The sequence below is a fragment of the Hesperophylax consimilis genome, chromosome 28 (assembly GCF_061612785.1).
Source record: "Hesperophylax consimilis isolate HC1 chromosome 28, BYU_Hcon_1.0, whole genome shotgun sequence".
NCBI classification, from domain to species: domain Eukaryota; kingdom Metazoa; phylum Arthropoda; class Insecta; order Trichoptera; family Limnephilidae; genus Hesperophylax; species Hesperophylax consimilis.
This window is the reverse complement of record NC_142863.1, coordinates 20,992,138-21,012,336: the sequence shown is the minus strand read 5'-3', so window position 1 is coordinate 21,012,336 and position 20,199 is coordinate 20,992,138. Positions and strand designations below refer to the sequence as shown.

Genomic DNA, 20,199 nt, shown 5'->3' with positions numbered 1-20,199 from the left:
AAAAGCAAAATGGTTTCTCAGGTTCAAAATTATTAATGAATTTTTAAACAACTTTGTCATTTAATAATGGACATCAATGTAGAACTACTTGTGGAATAACAAATCATACATACTGATATGTCCTGTGTAAAAAACAATTGTTTTTTTTTTTTTTTATTGTTTTTGTGTTTAATTCGTAGAACTCCATTTAATTTTTTTTTATAAATTTAATTTAGATTAAATTTGATAATATTATTATTAAGTTCTGCAAGTGTTTTAGTTTTTTATTATTGTGACAGCTGTTTCGGCTTACAAGGCCATTTTCAAACTGTGGTTAGTCCACATTGAGACGACGTATTTATACTATTTCAAATGTAAATTTTGAAGGTGCATACATTGATTTATTACTGTTTAAACCGATGACATGATATATTGTTGGTTAAACCAATCTATGTTTTCCCCTCAGTAAATGGTAATGAGTTCTTAATTATTTACTAATGACTTTATTGCTATGAATTATTTGGGTGCATTATACTGCTTGGGTTTTGTGAAAATACTGAGAAGTGGTGAGTAAATTATTTTCCGTACTTTATTAATTAGTGTTAAATTTGGGTCATTCGTTCGTTTATTGATTTCTAATTGTTCAAGTAAATTTAATCTAATGCCCTTTTTTTCTATATGCAATGGTTTAGGACCCTTGTTGTTAAGTGGGGTATGATTATTCACCAAGAGATGTTCTGCGAATTTTGAGGATGTGTTTTTATTATCACACATCCTCAAAATTCGCATCATTTGTGTAGTAACTCTCTAGTGAGGGGACATCCACCAGTGAACAATAAAGAAATACAGGATAGTGAGACAATCAGACAATATAAAATGTCGTTTTCTAGTCCGCACCCATTATTTGACCATAGATTGTCACAAAAAACTCCAAGCAGGCGCACTAAAAACCCACAGATAATATAATACAACTTTGAGAAAACCAATATATATTCTATATTATGTAGCCTTAGCCATTATTAGATTTTAGAAGTACGAGCTTCTCAAAAACATCATCACTCATCTTTCTTCTATGAGGTCTCATGATTATACCTCCATTTGAAAAGAGACATTCAACTGGTGCTGAACTCGGAAGACAAGTATTGCATTTGATGAACATGTGTCTAACAGTAGAGTAAAAAATTTGCTCGGGACTAATATTGGCAACGTAAAAAATAGAAACTGCTATCTAAAATTTAATATTACAGCATCGTGGCCCCGTGTTCACTATTTGAATCTGTATTTTTTTAATGGTATCACTCATTTTCCAGGGCTTCTACCAGGGAGCAACTTGACAGACGTAAATTATCTTTCATAGCGAGGTTGAGGACCGACTGATATTTATTTATTTTTTTATTTATTTATTTATTTATTTGTTAAGACATACACAGTACAATAAGATACAGTTAGAAATTTTTTAGTTATTACATAGTTGTAGTACCTATTACGTATGTCCATAAAATGTCATTACGTAATTTCGCCTGAGATTGTTATAAAAGGAAGGAAGTGTGTGGATAGATAATAATAAATGAATTGAAAATAAGAATTATAATAAGCTCACGAATTGTAATTGACTGTTAATACATAGGAGTTTTGAAAAATGATGTGAAAATATTTTTGAAATTTGTCATGCTAAGAAATTTAATAAGTTAGTTTTGTATGTTAGAAAGGAATCATGAAAGATGTCTAAATGTAGTAATTTTTCGTAATGGGTGTATGTTGTGATTGCGCGAGTAATTACTGAGTTGTTTGCTGCATTGGTATTGTTGGCTTCAATATGAAATAGTGTAGTGTGCCTGGTACGCCTCGTTGGAACATTTAAACCAATGACGGATAGTAATTCGGGACTATCTATTTTATTATTTAGCAGATTATGTAGAAACAACAGGTCTGACAATGTGCGTCTTTTTTGTAAAGTTAACATATTATTTGTAGTATTGTTGTATTTCTTGAGTAAATGTTTCGAAAATTTATTCTGTATACTTTCTACTAAATCTATGTATACCTTATATTGAGGATTCCATATTGTGGAAGCATACTCCAGTGGACTTCTGACCAATGAACAAAACAAAATTTTCAGAGTCTTAGCACTTTTGAAAACTTTGCATATTCTTAATAAGAAACCTAGCATTCTGTAGGATTTAGAAATAATGTGTTCAATGTGCTTGTCAAAAATTAATTTGCTATCTAAGTAAACACCTAGATCTTTACACGTAGACATAGGTTGTAAAGGTTTGTTATTCAAGTTGTATGGATAGATGATTTTGTTTTTATTTCTAGTAAATGTAATCGAGTGACACTTAGATATGTTTAAGGACAATAAATTTGATTCACAATATACGCACACATTATCGAGATCGCTTTGCAATTCCATACAATCGGATAAACACTGTATAGCTTTATAAATTTTCATGTCATCCGCGTATAAAACAAAGTAACTATTTTTAAAGCATACGGAAATGTCATTTATATAAATATTAAATAAGAGTGGTCCAAGATGCGATCCCTGGGGCACACCTGAGATGATTTCCGTTAAGCAAGATGCAAAACCATTGACAACCGTGATTTGGTGCCGATTATTGACGTATGATGCGATCCATCTATAGAGGTCACCGTGAATTCCTAGACCTAATAACTTTTGTAAAAGAATATAATGATTAACACGGTCAAATGCTTTAGAATAATCCGTATAAATGGCATCTACCTGGCATCGCATATCCATTTGAGCATGAAGAAAATTTGTAAAAAATGCAAGATTTGAAGTTGTTGAGCGATTTTTCATGAAGCCGTGTTGATTATTTAAGAGTGAGGGTGAGATAATAGAATATAATTGATCGTAAACAATTTTTTCCAATACTTTACTTAGTATCGGTAATTTGGATATAGGTCGATAGTTCGAGACATCATTTTTACTGCCATTTTTATATATTGGGGTAATCAGGGCTGTTTTCCATTTGTCGGGAAATGTTCCTTCGGATAGCGATAGTTTGAAAATAACAAAAATGGGGGGTGTCAATTGTTTACTACAATAATTTATGAAGATCCCTGGAAGTTGATCATCCCCTGGTCCCTTTTTGATATCAATGGACTTAAGGTATTTGAATGTGATGTCTTCATTGATCTCGATTGAGTTGATTATGCTATTTGAATTAGAGCAAAGACTGGCATTGCTTGTATGTGCAGGTTGAGCATTCGAAAATACAGATCCAAAATACTCAGAAAATAAGTTGGCTACTCCTCTACTGTCATTAGCAGTTTTTTCACCGTAAATCATATGATCAGGGATGGCAGGAGATTTTCTTTGAGAATTGACGTACTTTTGACGTAATTGACATACGGGGCCTATGATAAAAAGATGAGTGGAGATAACAGGAAGAATGTTGCAAAAAAGCATTTAAAATGGAAAATGCATTGAGAAAAGCATTTAAAATGCAAAATGCAAAATGGTTTTTAGAAAAGCATTTAAAATGCAAAATGCAAAATACCCATTTTGCATTTTGCATTTCCATTTTAAATGGATTTATTTGAAATAAAGCACATCTCTGATTACCCACTACACTAAAACTGTTTGTACGAAGGCATTAGAGACGGGAACACTGCACACATATTGTACCATCTTCAACAGATTTGAGCAAGTCTTGCTACCACCCGCCAGAATGGCTCACGGCTTTTGCTCTTTAAATTCTTATTTTTTTATATATTTTTTTTATTAGTAAAACAAGATACACGAATTACATTACACAATATAGTACAGTTATTAATTACATAATATAATATAAGTATTTGATGTACCCCCATGAATAAGCAGGGCTTGTGTGTATGGGGGTGTTGTTATATTGGTTTATATTTGATATGATTCAGTTCAACTGTTCGGAATACTTTTTAAGGTGGCTTTTGAATTCGTTTATATTTGCATTCATGTTTCTATTTTTTTCTGGTAATGAGTTAAAAAATTTAACTCCGAGATATTCATGGTTGAACTGTCCTATTGTTTTTTTATTATCTCGTGCGTATTTTCAAAAAACCGGACATTCTATTGTCCGGTTTTCCAAAATTTTCTAGACCGGACAGCCGTTCAAAAATCCGTAATGTCCGGTCCAAAACCGGACATCTGGCAACCCTATTCAATCACCATTTAACTACGCTTTTATTATGTTGGCAGATTCCATATTTACTAATGGTTTAGTTGATTAGGTCCATTATGGTTTAACAGCCACTTACTTAGACAAATAAGAGAGTAGGGTGACTATCATCCCATTTTTCACAGATTGGTTTCAATTTCAGAAGATTCACCAAAATTCTAAATAACGCAGTTGCATTTTTATAGCTATTGTGTCAAACACAGTACCTACACAGATGCATTACTTGCATATAGCGAGTTTTAAACTTTTAATTTTACTCCAGAAAACAAAACTCCAGTGAAATACAAGTATAATAGTTCAATAATTATAAAACAGAAAAATATTCGAAAAATAATAAAAAATATATATTATAAAAAATATTGTAAGATAATACATACACGTACCTACCTACCCAGCACTCTATTGTTGACCACCAGCTTCGCTTCTCCTCTCACAAAAACCATTGTGTTTCTCTTGTCATGGCGATAAATATAACACCATGCTTTATATACTAATCCATAAGTTATTTATGTATTTTTTTTTATTTCAACATCCAAAATTTTTATATTACGAAAATAATTATTGTTTATTTCTGACAAAAAATTGTAAAGCTTATTTCATCACCTTTCAAAACAGTTTTTAATTTTCGGATACGTTCAGAAAATATTCCATTTATTTGGATTTTATTGCAAATTCGGAAATACTCCGACCTTCTGACAGAATATGCCAGAGGCCTGAGGAGTTAACCAGTGTTTTGTAATATTATATGGGTTAAAAAACCTAATCGAAATTTTCGTCTCCGATGAAATTTGTTATTTTTATACAGTTTTCAAAAAAAATATATTTTAAAAATATTATGGTGAAAAAACTGTTATCATTTTAAAGCATAACTTTTAAATAACGCCTTGAAGAATAAATAGAACCAAAGATTTAAGTTTTTTCTTCTTTTTTTGGTATGCGTTATCTAATATCTTTGATAAACTGTCCGTTGTTGCCTAGCAAAAAAGCTTGGTTACAAAAAATAACCGTCTTAGCACATGGTCTACGCTAGAGCAGGGCTGGTCAAACATCTGAAGGCCGCTTAGAATATTTACATTTCAGAATGGGCCGCCAAAGAAAATAAATATATTTTTTTTATTTTACTTGAATCTGATTGCGATGTCAGTGAGAATTGAATGAAGGCAATTTATTTACGGTACGAGTACTTTTAAATTCAAAATAAAACAATTTTTAGCAAAAAAAAAGGTTTAAAAAACAATTATACTGTGGACAGAGAAAAATTAGTATTGCTGGTTTAGTAAGAATCTTTTCAAATAATTGGTAATCCGTTTAAAAACGGGATCGCAGGTCTTTAACGAATGAATTAATAGGTTTACTAAAAGTTTATAGGGAAACGTATTAATTCATTCGTTAAAGGCGTGTAATCCCGCTTTTAACCGGATTGCCAATTATTTGAAGAGATTATCTTAATAAATTAGCAACACTAATTTTCTCCGTGTTAATATGATAACTGAATTTTACATCTAGAAAACAAAATGAAAACTAATACTAAACTATTTTCAAAAAATAAGTTCTTTCAGTGCTATTAAAGATATCTGATACTTCTGCAAACTAGTTTGTTGGAGTCCTGTTTGTGTTCGCACAAACAGGTCTCCAACTCGTCTTGGAAAGAGTTTAATAATGAAATGGTTCTTTTATATTAATCAGGGATTTATTAATACTCCACGTATTATAATGGTGACTCGATATTCGACCTAAATATAAGCTGGCTAATTGGAATCTGGGCCAGTGAGATTCTCTGAGAGCCTTCCCACTGGCCCTGGCGACTACTGGCCACTGGCTCCATCTGTGCGTCCATCTACAAAGCTTCCTAAAACAGTTAACTAAGCTGTTTATGTGGGGTATAAGGGCGTTTATAAACGAATTGGTATTGACTTTATTCTTGCAGTGAAGATAGTTTTAGTTCGGGTGATTTAAATTAAATCAATTGCAATGAAATCAATGCAGGGCTGTCAATAAGGTAACTCATTATTTTAAAAACGAAAAATTATAATCAAACTAATCTTTTGTCGTACAGTTATAGTAACTTTAGATTTTTAATAGACATTATTTATAAGTAAGACGTAAAAAGAATTAGAGGCAATCACAACTTAAACACGCATAAGCTGTTTTGCTCCCATCGCTTTTTTATCTTCACTATCTTCATCATTAGTTGTTATTGCATGCAGCTCGTCAATTTTCGTATTAATTAATTAAATAATATAAACAAATCAATGGTATACATGTGATGTATGGTAATAAAGTTGAGTATTTAAGCGATAGATGGCGCTAGTCATAAAGCTTACTCCAAAGTCGGACAGATGTCGCTAGAGTGTAACAGGTACTTGTGAGATGAGATTGACAGGGAACAAGCTTCTCGAACCAGAGAATTACCAACCCTCGGGTAATGAACAGTGTAGCTAAATCCAGACCTACTATTTGTAAGGTAAATAAACACAATTGTAAGTAGAACCTTGTACTTTTTAACAAAGAGTTTCCAACACTTAAATCTAAATTATAAAATATTACGAATATTTTTTCCTTATCATTCTGAAGCAATTGTCCTCGTTCTGACGTGTTCTTCGTATAAACTTTCAGCTTCAGAAATCCTACAATTATAATACTCCATGATTTTCACGTGTCTAGTAACACAGTATTATTTGATCAGATTGCATATTGGTGAAATGTATAGTCATTTTGCGAACATTGTTACTTTTCGCATCAAAAAAACAAAAGAATTCTACGGTCAAGCATGTCAATTATTCGTGTAGATCTATTGAAAGGAAAAATATTATCTTAGCTCTACAGAAATTTATTGTAATTCACGGATTTTTTTAAAACAATAATATTTTGTAATATCTATCACCTGCAGAACAACGATCAAACCAAAACAAAAAAAATTACGAAAATATACTAATGACAGTTACAATTTTGAAAATAACAATTAAGGCGATGCACTACGTCATGTAATATTTTAAATTGAGCCGCTATCAATAACAACCCTTACGTAGATGGCGATAAGGTTTAAATTCCCGCTTAACACCATCCGCCTGTTTTGATTTATGCAAGAAAAAAAACATGGCCAAAAAGTGCCTTTTATTTTATTTTGTGGATGTTCAGACATAAATTTTTTTTTTCGGTCATTTTATAAATAACTTAATTTGCCACATTATACAATAAAATCATACCCGAAAATAGGTTCGTAAGTAGGAGATTTTGAACTTTAAAGCAGTTTTCATAGACCTTTACATAATTTTTCTTCTGGGCTTATAAAAAGACTAAAAAATACTCGATTATTTCAAAGGCCAAGATGTATTCTACTCTATTCTACTCTTGAAAAATTTCTAGGCGACCAAATTTTCAAACCAAAAACACATGATTTTGCATTACTACGTAGTGCATCGCCTTAAGAAAATTTTCTGTTAAAATATAATTAACTAAGTAAGGTACTTGATCGCCTGTCTGAATTCTTGACAGTTCCAATTTTGAAAATGACGATAATTAAAATCTTTTTCTATCAAAATATTATGATAAGTACTGCACTCTATCGCCTGTCTGAATTCTTGACACAAGCACAAGTTATGGAACCAGAGTTATACGATCACTCACAGACAAACCCCCAACGAAATGAGTATTTTTATGAGCCTGCAGGCCGCGGATCGGAATTTGCCAGCCCTGCGAAAGCAGCTGAATAAATGCTTCAATTAAAATCGACATCAGTCTCAAGAATTCACCACCCAAGAAAGTTAATCGTCTCCACAACGTAATAACATAAATTCATTAAAAACATAATGTAAAACTGAACCAACTATTTAAAATCACATACAATAAATCTCAGTTGAAAATTTTTACATACGCTTTACGTGATAAATGAAACATTTTAACATCAGTTATCAGTATAAAACGTGACTTGTTTATTTTTATGATCTCTCCTGTACACAAACAGTTCAATAAATACAAGTCAAGGTCTTCTACAAATATATTTTTACCCACAGATACTGAAAAAGATCTCATGCAAAGTAAAAACCAATGAAAGCAGTATTGTTTAGTTTAGTGTAGAAAAAAACAGCCGGATAAATGCGGTTTTATGAATTAAGATGATGATAATATTTGTGTATTACGTCAAGTGATGTTGAAATAACATTTTTACAATTTATAAGTGTTTTAAAAGGTGACTTGTTTGGTTAATATGCATCCATCAACAAGTGGTGCAGTGGTTGGAGCAATATACTACAGAGAAGATGTTTCAACTAGTGTTCGAAATCAATACATTGCTGCAATTATTGGTAAGGAGTTTGTAATTCTGCTGAGTTTTAATGGTTATTTTAACATATTGTGAATGAAATCGACCTTAAAATACTTTTGAAACGCCACAAGTTGAATTTTGTGACTGTTTTTTTAGGTTAAATCATAAAAACACCACTCAAACCGCGGAAAAAACACACAAAATATGTATCAAATTATGTGTGTTTTTCGTGTTTGACAGCTTTGTGAGAAATTATTCGTTATTTGTATTTTAACGCGCATGCGCACTCAAAATCTTCCACACTACTGCCATCTGTGAATTAAAACTAAAGCTTTATTAGTACTTCTATTCTATTGATTGATTTTAGACTTTTCGGGTAGCCGCGAGCCTTGGAGAGAAAAGGGGAAATATTAATAGTGTCCTCAAAATAACATTTGGTGATTTACGCAGTTTCCTATAATATATCATTACAGGAAACTGAGTTAAATAAGTCTCGAATTCATTATTATGGTCAAAAGTATTGATTTCATACACTAATTTATTTTGCTCTTTTGACTGCAAATTTCCTTATTTGTAAGTCACATGTACGAAGGAAATAGCAGTTTGGAGAGGTACTATCATGCAAAAAAAAAACAAAAATTAAACTTTTTTTAGGCACTCTCACAACACACTTGTATCGTCTTATTTCAAGGATAACATAAACCTTCTTGGTGGAGTTAATCAATATATAAAATCACGTGTCACTGTGTTCGTACACGCTAATCTCCGAAACCGCCGAACCGATTTAAATAATATTTTGAGAATGTGTATGGTTGTTTCCAGCTTGAAACATAGGATAGTTTTGGACCCGATAGGTGGCGCTTTTGTCGTGGTCTAAATTTTTTCAACGATTATTTTTTTCATCTTTATCATCCAAAAATACCGGGTGGGGCAAAAGTAATCACTCTATCGGAAAACGCTATAACTTTTGCAAATGGCGCCAAATTTCAATTCGGTTTTGACATTTGTGAAGTAAACAAACGTAGAATACAAATCGACAGGACATGAATCGGTAATGGATGAAATAAACAAATTTCACAAGCAGTAGGTACCAAAGTTTATCATAAAAATAATTACAGCAAAAGAACATCGGGTGATTACTTTTGTCCCACCCTGTATAAACAAACAAACAAAAAAATCTCTACACCCCCCCCTCAGTTTTTTTTTTTTTTTTTAAAATGAGATTTAAAGGTTTTTTTATATGAAAGAAGGTTCGTAATTAATTTTTAAGTCGTGTGAAATTATCTATTTCAAACGAAACGTCAAAACAATATCTACGATGGATGTGACTTGCGCTTGTATTCTATGTGTTATGTCAAATGCATAAATTATCGACAACGACAACAGTGACTACAGATAAAATGCGGTCTCCATAGAAGTCGGTCTGTGGCAGGACGACGTCTGCCCAAGCCCACTAGTTTATTTACATAATACAGGATTTACCAATAAGAGGTATTATTTTGATATTCAATCTTAAAAGATCAATGGTTTCGTTGCTTGTGTGGCACGTAGCGCCGTCTTGTTGAAATTAAACGTTGTCCAGATTAATACCATCCAATTCCGGCCATTAAAAATACTAATCATCTCTCGATAGCGCAATCCATTCACCGTAACTGTTGCTCCAGCCTCATTTTCGAAAAAGTAAGGTCCAATTTTTTTTTATATTTTTTATAGTGAATACCTCACAAGAGTCCCAACTGCTCCCGTCTGGAGCCAGTGAGACTATGGCATCCCCAATTGGGGGATGTTGTGAGGCAGAAGGTAAGTGGGGAAGGGAAAGAGGAAGGTGGGGAAGTACCTGGCTATTCAGATATAGTCACTAAACACGGCTAAAGCCATTTGGAGCAACGTTTCAATTCTGAATGGTGGTCTTACACCAGGGCGATACTGGTAGTATCTTCCACTCTGGAACGTGCCGCAAATATACTATATATTATTTTAATTAATTAATTGTGAAATAACACAAATTAATCAAATAAAATTTATTTGCGCACGCCGGGTTCGAACCCGCGACCTTCGGAATGGCAGTCCAATGCGTTACCACTGGACTCCGCCGGACCATAAACCGCACCAGACAGTCACACGTTGAGGAAAGAGAGGCTATTCAACAATAACTCTTGGGTTTTCCGAGCCCCAGATGCGACAATTTTGATTGTTGACGAAGCCATCGAGGTGGAAATGGGCCTCATCACTCAAGATGATTTGCATTTGATTCACTCAAGTGAATATTAATAATTTCAATGCGTTGTTGAAGCGTGTATCGTTCCATTTTTATTAAAAGCGTAGTTTCTACTTGTCAAATGTAAAAAAAATGACAGCTTCAAAAGTAACATCTACCGAAATAGCAGGCTATTCAAAATAACACCTCTTATTGGAAAACCCTGTACATTTACCTAAATGCTTCCAGTCAGTTTGGGAGTCTTCTGCTATGGCTCTGCTATCGGCTGGGTATCCCCCTCGATGGACCAGCTCCAGGGCAGGAGCTCCCCGCTGGGCGACGCCCTCACCGCCTCCCAAGTGGCCGCTGTAGCCTCGCTGTTCTGCGTGGGCGGGCTTGCTGGCTCCCTGGCTTCGGGCGTCCTGGTCGACAGACTTGGGAGGTGGTGGACGGGGATGATTATTGCTATACCCTATGCGGTAAGTCATTGACAATCATCTTCTTATCTACCTCTAATTTCTTATGGACGTGCCATCAAACTCGCTAGTTTCTGGCGTCTTGTTCGACGGGCTTGGAAGATGTTGGCGGTCGGATTATTGCTAAACCGCAAGTTGTTGATCGATATTGGGTTTTCCCATTGTATCAGACGTAATCGTGACACACAAGACTGTAAGGGGCCGGTGATCCCAATCTGTGGAGGCGTGAGGCGTCTTCCTTCAGTGGCGTGGAGGGGTAGAACGGGGCCGTCTCTGAAGCCGCTGTAGAGCTGATCCGTTCGCTTGTCGCTTGTTCTTGAGCTGATTCCGAGTCTGGTCCGAAGGGGTAGGCAGTCCGTGGTCCAGGGTGAGGCGGGGGTCAGAGTGAAAGAAGGCGAGCAGAGTCAGAAGTCGGAGCGAGGTAGAGGGCAGAGCAGAGAGAGAGGTGTAGAGCTGGTGGTGGTTTCTGGAGATCTGACGTTTTGAGGGCCTGTTGCCCGTTTTATAGCCGCCAGCGGGCGCACGACGCGCACACGGGCTCACTTTCTCTTTGATTCCTGGAATCCGTGAGCCGTGTTTGCGACGCTATCGCGGCGCCCCGCCGCTCGGCCGGTAGTTTCGGGCCGTGGCCGAACGTGACCACGGCCTTCGTTTGTTTGGGCACGATCCTCAGAACCGTGCCCGTGGGACGTAATGACGGCGTACCACCGGTCATTTGTGACGCTATGACGGCGCATGGCGCACGGCACGGCTTCCCACTACGTTTTGGCACGGTTCTAACAATCGTGCCCGCATTAAAATATGATTATGATTGTACCAGCTCTCACAATACTTCTCTGCCCGTATACCTCTAGCCAAGCTCCGACGTTTCGTTTATTGTAACAATTTTACATTTTACATAACAATTTTACATAGCAATTTTACAAATTTCACATACATAGAGGGCAGTTTATTCAATTAAAGGACAGGCAAAGTTAAGGCAAATGGCAGATTTTAATATGAGGTGACGTCGGCTGATATTGGAGCAGTACGTCCGTTACACCCATCTTCTCAACTTCTCATCTTCTTATCTTATCTTATTATTGTTTCATCTTTACATCTTAATCTTGCTCACATTTCTCAAGGATATGTTATCAAACACGCTGGCTTCGGGAGTCTTAGTCGACAGCCACGTAAGATTGTGGGCGCGTCTTATTACTGCCATGCCGTGTTTTCTGTATTCTCATTTTCTTATTTTTTATTTGAGGACATTAGTACATTAAGTTATGTTGTCGTCTTCTCATCTTAATCTTCCTCACATTTCTTATGGACATGTTATCATTGTTATCAAACTCGTTGGATTCGGGAGTCTTAGTCGACAGCCATGTAAAATGGTGGGTGCGTCTTATTACTGCCGAGCCCTTTTTGTGTACTCTCATTTCCTCATTTTTTTATCTTGTCGTCTTTTAATCTTGACGAATGAACGCAAATCTTAGAATCTGAAATTATAATACGCCTATAAATAGACTACATCATTTTGGCAATAAATTTGGGAATATTGTTGACATGTTAAAAGATTCCGTATTAGTTATAAAACGAAATCCTTTTAATCACTTTATCACGACTTCGTAGTGAATACACATTTTATTTTTATATTTCTATGCAAAATATGTTTCTTTATACATATTTTGCTTTCCATAATCATATGAATTTTAATTTACCTTAGGTAATTTAATCATAAATTATTATTTATTGCTAACTATGTACCTAACACAGGTGTATTACGTGTTACCTATCTTTGTAAATAAATAAATAAATATTTTAAGTTTTAAAATAGATGTATTATAGTCAAAAGAAAAGGGGTGATTTTAAAAAAAAAATTTCCTTTTACACTTTCTTCTTCTTCCTAGCACTATCCCAACTCATTGCCTAGGTAGGCTGTTGGGGTCGGCTCTTCTCGTTCTCAGGTTATAGCTTCTTCGGTTCTGAGTGTCGCTTTCATCTAGGCCGTTTCTTTGTAGGATTTTGGAGCATTGGGTCATCCAGGAGTTCTTTGGTCTACCTCTGGATGACTGTCTTTGAAGCTCTATAGACATTGCCTGCTTCACTGTGTGGTCTGGTGGTCTCCGTCTTATGTGCCCATACCATCTTAACTGTCGTTCCTCTAGCTTACTGTTTATGTCAGTGACACCCTGGCTACCACGAATGCGTGAGCTTTTCATTTTATCTTTTAATGATACTCCTGCCGTCCATCTAAGCATTCGCATTTCTGCTGATTCGAGTTGCCTAGAGTAGGAGTTGTACATAGTCCAGCATTCGGAGCCATACATTATCGCGGGTCTAACAATAGTCTGGTATGTCTTTCCTTTAAGTTTTATTGGCATTTTCGTGTCGCACAAAATTCCTGTTACGGATCTAAATTTCATCCATCCCACTCCTATCCTATGGTTGACATCCGCTGCACATCCTCCGTCTCTGTGGATGAGTGAGCCCAGATACTTAAATGAGTCACAGTTGGCTAATGTTACTCCATCCAATTGCATCGAAGGAGTTACAGCATTTGGGTCTTCAAATGGTAAATACAAATATTCCGTCTTTTTCCTGCTAATTTTTAGTCCATTATCCTCCAGGATCTTTCTCCACCTTTCCAGGCTATTTTGTAGATCACAATGATTTTCTTCTATCAGTACTACATCATCTGCAAAAAGCATAGTCTTGAGAATACTGTTCATTTCTTGACTCGTTAGGTAATTCATGACCATTATGAATAGCAATGGGCTGAGGACAGATTTACACTGGGTACATGAAATGGTTACAATTTTTTATACAAGTTTATAACAAGCAATAGTTGCATAGAATAATTACTTACAATTCATTTGATAACAATTTGATTTTTTGACATGAAAAAATTATTTGTGTGTGTCTTGATGCGATCAAAATTGAATCGAATGAAATTAGTTTTAGAAGTGTGTTGAGTAGGTGCTCTTATGTTGACTAGACTAATAAATTAATAACCTTGAATTGTACATCTTTCAATTTACATATTTTTCCAGATATGCTGGATCCTCAAACTATCGGCTGGTTCCGTATACGTATTATACGCTGCAAGAGTATTCGCGGGAGCTGGTGGTGGAGGCAGTATACTCCTGGCTCCGCTGTACTCCTTGGAGATCGGCAGCCTCAGGGTCCGGGGAGCATTGGGGTCCCTTACCATCCTGTCTCTGAACGCCGGAGTCCTGTTCTCCTTCATCATCGGGTCATATCTGCCTTACACTACGGTACTCTGGATCCATCTCTCACTGCCAGTTATGTATTTCATTGGGCTGTACTTCATGCCAGAGACGCCGACTTTTTTGGTGAAGAAGGGAAAATATGAGGTAATTATTTTATGTTTGCCAGTTAATAACTCTTTCTTCACAACGAAACGCTATGTCTTTATTTGAACTAAAAACTCATTGAATCATGAACGAGCATCTAGGATGACCTGGAAGCTAATTTCTTCTCTATTATGCTCTCAATTCTATATACTACCAACGTCTGTAGGATAAATACGTATACACTGAGTCCAACTCATCTTTGATTCGCGTAAGCGTATTGCTTTTCAAAAACATACACATCGACTCACTCTAACGACTGTCATCTAAAAACTGCGCCTCCAAAATGGCCGAAACTTTGGTGAGTAATTGTCAAAAGATGAACAGCTATATTCCTAGCTTTTATTGACGAGTACCGCCATCTTTGCGTCGAGGTTGGAAACTTTTCAGACCACCCTCGTATATAACCTCTAAGATCTATCTACATTGTCTCGTAGCTCAATCATAACCGCTCGTTTTTATAAGATTTTTGTACACTATGGACTGCTGTAATATCATCGAATTTCAGAGAAATGAATGTATGCCCGCGTGTTTGTAAGTGATTGCCATCAAAATTTGATAGAATAAATTTTCATTGATAATAAGTTTATCTGCCAAGTTTCAGTTTGATCTGATGTTGGGAAGTGGTTAAATTTCCGCTTCAAAGATGCACACTCATTCTTTGCAGAAAACAAAGTGAAATTCAAATATTTAAAAATGATTTACACGATTTTGCTCTAAGACAACTTCTTTCCGTAAAAACAGAAAAAAATCTATTTTATTCACTTGTCGACACTGCACTGGTGAGAACATTGCTTTGGCTGGAATTGTCCCTTACTTCCGATGCTGTGGGATAAACTAACATTGTATTTTCTTTTGGGAGATTTCCAGGAAGCTGCCAAAGCCATCGCTTGGCTCAGAAACACTTCGACGGAAGATCCTGTGACCGAGGGCATTCTCTCAAACCTCAAAGAAGAAGTCAAACTGGCTTCTAAGGACAAGGAACCTTCTGTAAAGGATATTGGTGAGACCACAACTAAAACTATGGAATTACTACGGATATTTGTGATACCCCAACTAAATCTACGTGATCATAAAAAAGGATAAACTGTTTGTGCTTTTCACTCAAAATTAGTGTGTAATCCGGAACAACTAAACCAGAAGAACATAAGAGAAGATTGAAACGGACTCTTTTAAATATGTGTTATATCTGCCTTACTTTGCAGATTTAAGTATAGGGAACTCTTTGTTAAAAAGTAAAAGGTTCTACTTATAATTGTGTTTATTTACGTTACAAATAATAGGTCTGGATTTAGCTACACTGTTCATTAACGAGGGTTGGTAATTCTCTGGAGAAGCTTGTTCCCTGTTAATCTCATCTCACAAGTAATTGTTACACTCTAGCGACATCTGTCGGACTCTGGAGTAAGCTTTCTGACTAGCGCCATCTATCGATTAAATGCTCAACTTATTACCATGCATCATAATATGCATCCTCAAAATATATTGCACAGATTTATAAAGTCGTCAATTTACATAGAAGTTCTTCAATAAATGGCTAAAGAATGTGAATGCACGAGTACCTGGAACCAGAAAATTATTCGCTTTCTGACACACAAATGTTTTCTTACACTTTTTTTGTTTTGCAGAACTTATCAATGGACATGGAGATGGCTACCAAAAATATGGAGCAATTCGGCCGAAGAAAAATGTACCTGACTGGAAATTCTTTGGTAAGTTAGTTTTTACGTCAAATGAATATACATCTAGGTGCATATACAAATTTGTATAATTCTTTCCTTTTATACTGCTGCGTGATTGTTAATGATATTTTTTACGGGACTTTGTGAAATAAAATCTCGAAGTCAAATTATATTCTTTGCCGTTGTATGCATTTTTTCCCGTAAGAATAAAATTTACTTCAATAATGACCAAAATTTCGAAGTTCCTTTCAAAACCCTTACCAGCGATTACCGCTTCTTTCCTATTTTCTTAGAAGACTCTTACTTTTTTCTCTTTTCAATGCTTTAGCACATCATTATATTCCGGTGACTTATAAAGCATTCATATAGACTAGGACACAAAATAAACCATACGTATAATCTCCTTGAATCTTAACACACGTGTCCGTGAGGTCCAGATTGGCGTATCGTAATTTTCAAAAACATAAATGTATTTCAATTAATACAAGTTTCTTCCAAAAGCATTTCACCAAAAAATATTCGTCTGCCGTTTCGTAATAAAATCTAGTATGTATTTTTTCTTTAGTCAATACCTTATCATATTCTGTCGTTTCTTCATTGCTGAAGATCATGACTCTAATTGCAATTTACCTGGTAAAAAAGCTCCTCCACTCCTCGCAATCCTGCGTTGCTTTGAGGGCCGCAGATCAACGTTCTGGATGCTTCAAAACCTTACAATGTTAGAAATAAGTAGACGTTTGTTGTTCCAGTGACTTCTAAAGTGACTATGAAGGCCTTTGCAATGTGCTTCATCCTGATGACGGTCCAGGGTTACGTGGGAATCTTCGCAGTTGTCTCCTTCGTTAGTGAAATCTTCTTGGCTGCTGGTAGCACCCTGTCTCCAAGCAGTGCCTCAATAGTATTTGGTTCTTTGCAACTGGCCGGAGCATTTATGTCAATATTGCTGGTGGAACGACTTGGAAGAAAGGTATGAAAAGCTTTCATAATCATATTTTAGGGGTCGATCGATAACTGTATTAAAATAAATTTTAGTTTTCAGATCTTACATTGTTTTAAATCCTGGTCGAGGTACCGAAGATAATCTCTATGCTCTTTTTCTTTGGTATCCTGGTAATTTTGTCAGTTTTGCTTCTTTCTTATGATCGCGAGGAGTCAAGGGGACATCTAGATCTGCGAGCCAGTCTAGTGACCTCATCAATCCCGCTTAATCGAGCGGGCATTCATTGACCACATAGTTTTTGGTCTGCAAAGCACCGCATTTATACATCGCCGAATTTTTAAAACCTTACCTTAACATATATTGATGGAGGATCAGTATTTTACAAGACAGTGAGAACCCAGACTGTCCCTCAGTAGGGCCATATACGAGATGGGTATTTCTCACGTCAGCCGATTACCACTCAAGTTTCCATCGAGCTTGTGGAGTAAGAGCTATCCGGAAGAGCCTCTCTCATTCCATCTGGAAGATTTTGTCAGTAACTTTGTGTATTCAAAGCAAAAATCGCAGCCTTTTGTCTTTATCTTTTAATTATACCCGACTTAATATTTATGTTCAAAATTGTAAATGGTAGTATAGACAGTCCTGATTTAATTAACCTCATTGAATTTCATATACCCACGAGAGCTACTCGTTCTAAAATTATGTTTAAATGCAACAATATCAGGACTGAGTATTCCAAACACTCGCTTGTACCTAGGTTGCATGAAGTTAGTAATAGATACGCAGATGTGGCAGATCTATTTAACTGCACGCAAGGTAGGTACAAGAGGGCTATGCTATCAAATCTTTTCAATCAATATTAATTTAATCTAATTCTACCTTATTTGCACTATAGAAACTTATGTACTTTTATCTCTTGTTTACTTACTTACTTACTCTCTAATGTCATTTCACAATCAAATGCCACATAATATATTTGTAATTCTTTTTTTTAAATATTTCTACGATTTTAACTGTGACATGTTATCATTGTTTATGGTATATTTATACCGTTGATATTAAATAAATTAAATTTAAAAAAAAATATTTTTCGTTAGGTTAAGTTAAATAAGGGTATGTTAGGTTAGGTTAACTGAAGTTTGCAGGTAACTTAATTTAACATTTATAATTTTAATAAATTAATTTCATAATAAATATTATGACGTATGCTGGGTTGCTGCAGCAGCTATGTCTAGGATTAATTGATTGTTTGTTATTTTTCTTCACTTTCATGACCTAGTTCGTCGTGGAACCAATTTTTTCATATACCAACTATTAATCTCAACACTTGTTTGACCAGGTGCTCTTCATTGCCTCTTCAGCTGTTCTGGGTCTTGGCATGTTCACCCTGGGCACCTACTTCTACTTTAAGGTCCGCGGATACGACATGAGCTCTGTGGGTTGGATCCCAGTAACCGCCTTGTCGATTGGCATATTCATGGATGCGACCGGGGTGGGTCCCGTGCCATTTGTGATTGCAAATGAAGTCTTTATGGTTCAGGTGAGCAACTTACAAATTTACTTTAAAATCTATTTATTTATTTATTAATTTTCGGGAAATCGACAGTTTATATTTAATCAGTTTGTACATAAGTATTATATGGCCAAAATAAAACCAATTATGGATTTCCTCCTTGTGACTTTACTTCTACTGAGACAGCATAATAAATTTGTAAGAAATGAATATGAATTAAAAAATTTATACAAAACAAAAGATTATATAAAATGAAAAATTTAGAGAACAATACATTTATAGTCATGGAAAGAGGTTGTAGATATAAATCAAATCATAGTAGAGATATAAACAATAGAGACATTAACATTATTCACAAACCATCAGAGAAATATTATTTTATGGACCTCTTATGGTAAGTTCGCAACTGAAAATATCAACCTTGGATAATATGCTATTGTAATTATTGCATAGTCTGTTCAGGCAAGAATTCTGTTTTAAAGGTGTGTGGTTCTCATCCAGGTGTTGTGTCATGGGCTCAAGTCCTCCGTCAATGCACAAGAATCATCTTCCGCTTATAATCATTTTAGTAGGTTTTTTTATAAAATGGTTAGGTTAGGTTATACAAATTTGGATTTCGAACTCATGACCAATGAATCCAAGGATTTTACCTATTATTTTAACTTCTGTTAACATTTCTTTCTAACATATTCTTCCAGGCTCACGGAATAGCTATCACCATCTTATCAATTTGGATGTGGGTCACCCAGTTCGTGCAGACCCAGTTTTACAATTCCGCCGAGAATGCCGTGGGGAATGAGGGCATCTTCTGGGGATTCTCGGCAGTGGCCATCTTCGGCACCTTTTTCACCATCTTCCTGGTGCCGGAGACCAAGGGGAAATCACTCGAAGAAATTCTGCAGCTCTTCGACAGGAAGCTGAAAAAAGAAGAAGTCGGTGATGGCTTTGAAGACGTGAGGATAGATGATTCGGGACATATATGAAGAAATTTACTAGATCTGAATAATACTTTCTTTATGTAAGTTGGGCGCCAAAATAAAAATATTGTATTTTAAATATGCAGATAATGTTCGTTTTTCTTTATTCTTTTTTTTTATACGGATACCATTGACAGCCAGTGAGACTATGGCATCCCCAGTGCATGTTGTGAGGCTGAAGAAAGGGCATGGATCGAAATAGATGAGGAAGAGGAATGTTGATTTTGTCGATTTACATAAGACCTTTCGACTTCTCGAAGTCTTCTTCGAAGTCCAGTCGGTAGGGGTTTTTGCCTTGCATAAGGTGGGCTAAAAGATATTTTAGTTTTATTTTGTAAAGGTTGGGACCCCGAACAAAGATCCAAGTTTTTGACCTTGGCTGACAATAATTTTGAAAATTCTCCATTTATTCTACTTTTTGGTGGTATGGAAATGAGTTAAAAAATTATTATAAATATGGAATGAATAGCCATAAATAATGAAATTAAAAAATAAAGCTGGGGAATTAGAAGATTTTACTAAGAAAAAGTTCACCTTTTCGCCGCTGTTTCTCGTTATATATGACACTAACAAAATATCACCTTTCAGCCGCTGTATCTAGTTATATATGAGACTTACAAAATATAAATGAGATCCC

General features: G+C 35.4%; 1 protein-coding gene across 1 annotated transcript; it reads left to right on the top strand.

The window, feature by feature from the left end:
* Window positions 1–7,917: 7,917 nt before the first annotated feature.
* Window positions 7,918–19,606, top strand: LOC149410347 (facilitated trehalose transporter Tret1-like). Its single transcript, XM_089648829.1, has 9 exons — window positions 7,918–7,941; window positions 8,339–8,464; window positions 10,871–11,100; window positions 14,130–14,453; window positions 15,321–15,453; window positions 16,079–16,162; window positions 16,882–17,099; window positions 18,412–18,612; window positions 19,284–19,606. The coding sequence occupies exons 2-9, from the start codon at window positions 8,368–8,370 to the stop codon at window positions 19,566–19,568; spliced, it is 1,572 nt and encodes a 523-aa protein (XP_089504955.1). The 5' UTR covers window positions 7,918–7,941; window positions 8,339–8,367; the 3' UTR covers window positions 19,569–19,606.
* The last annotated feature ends 593 nt before the right edge of the window (window positions 19,607–20,199 follow it).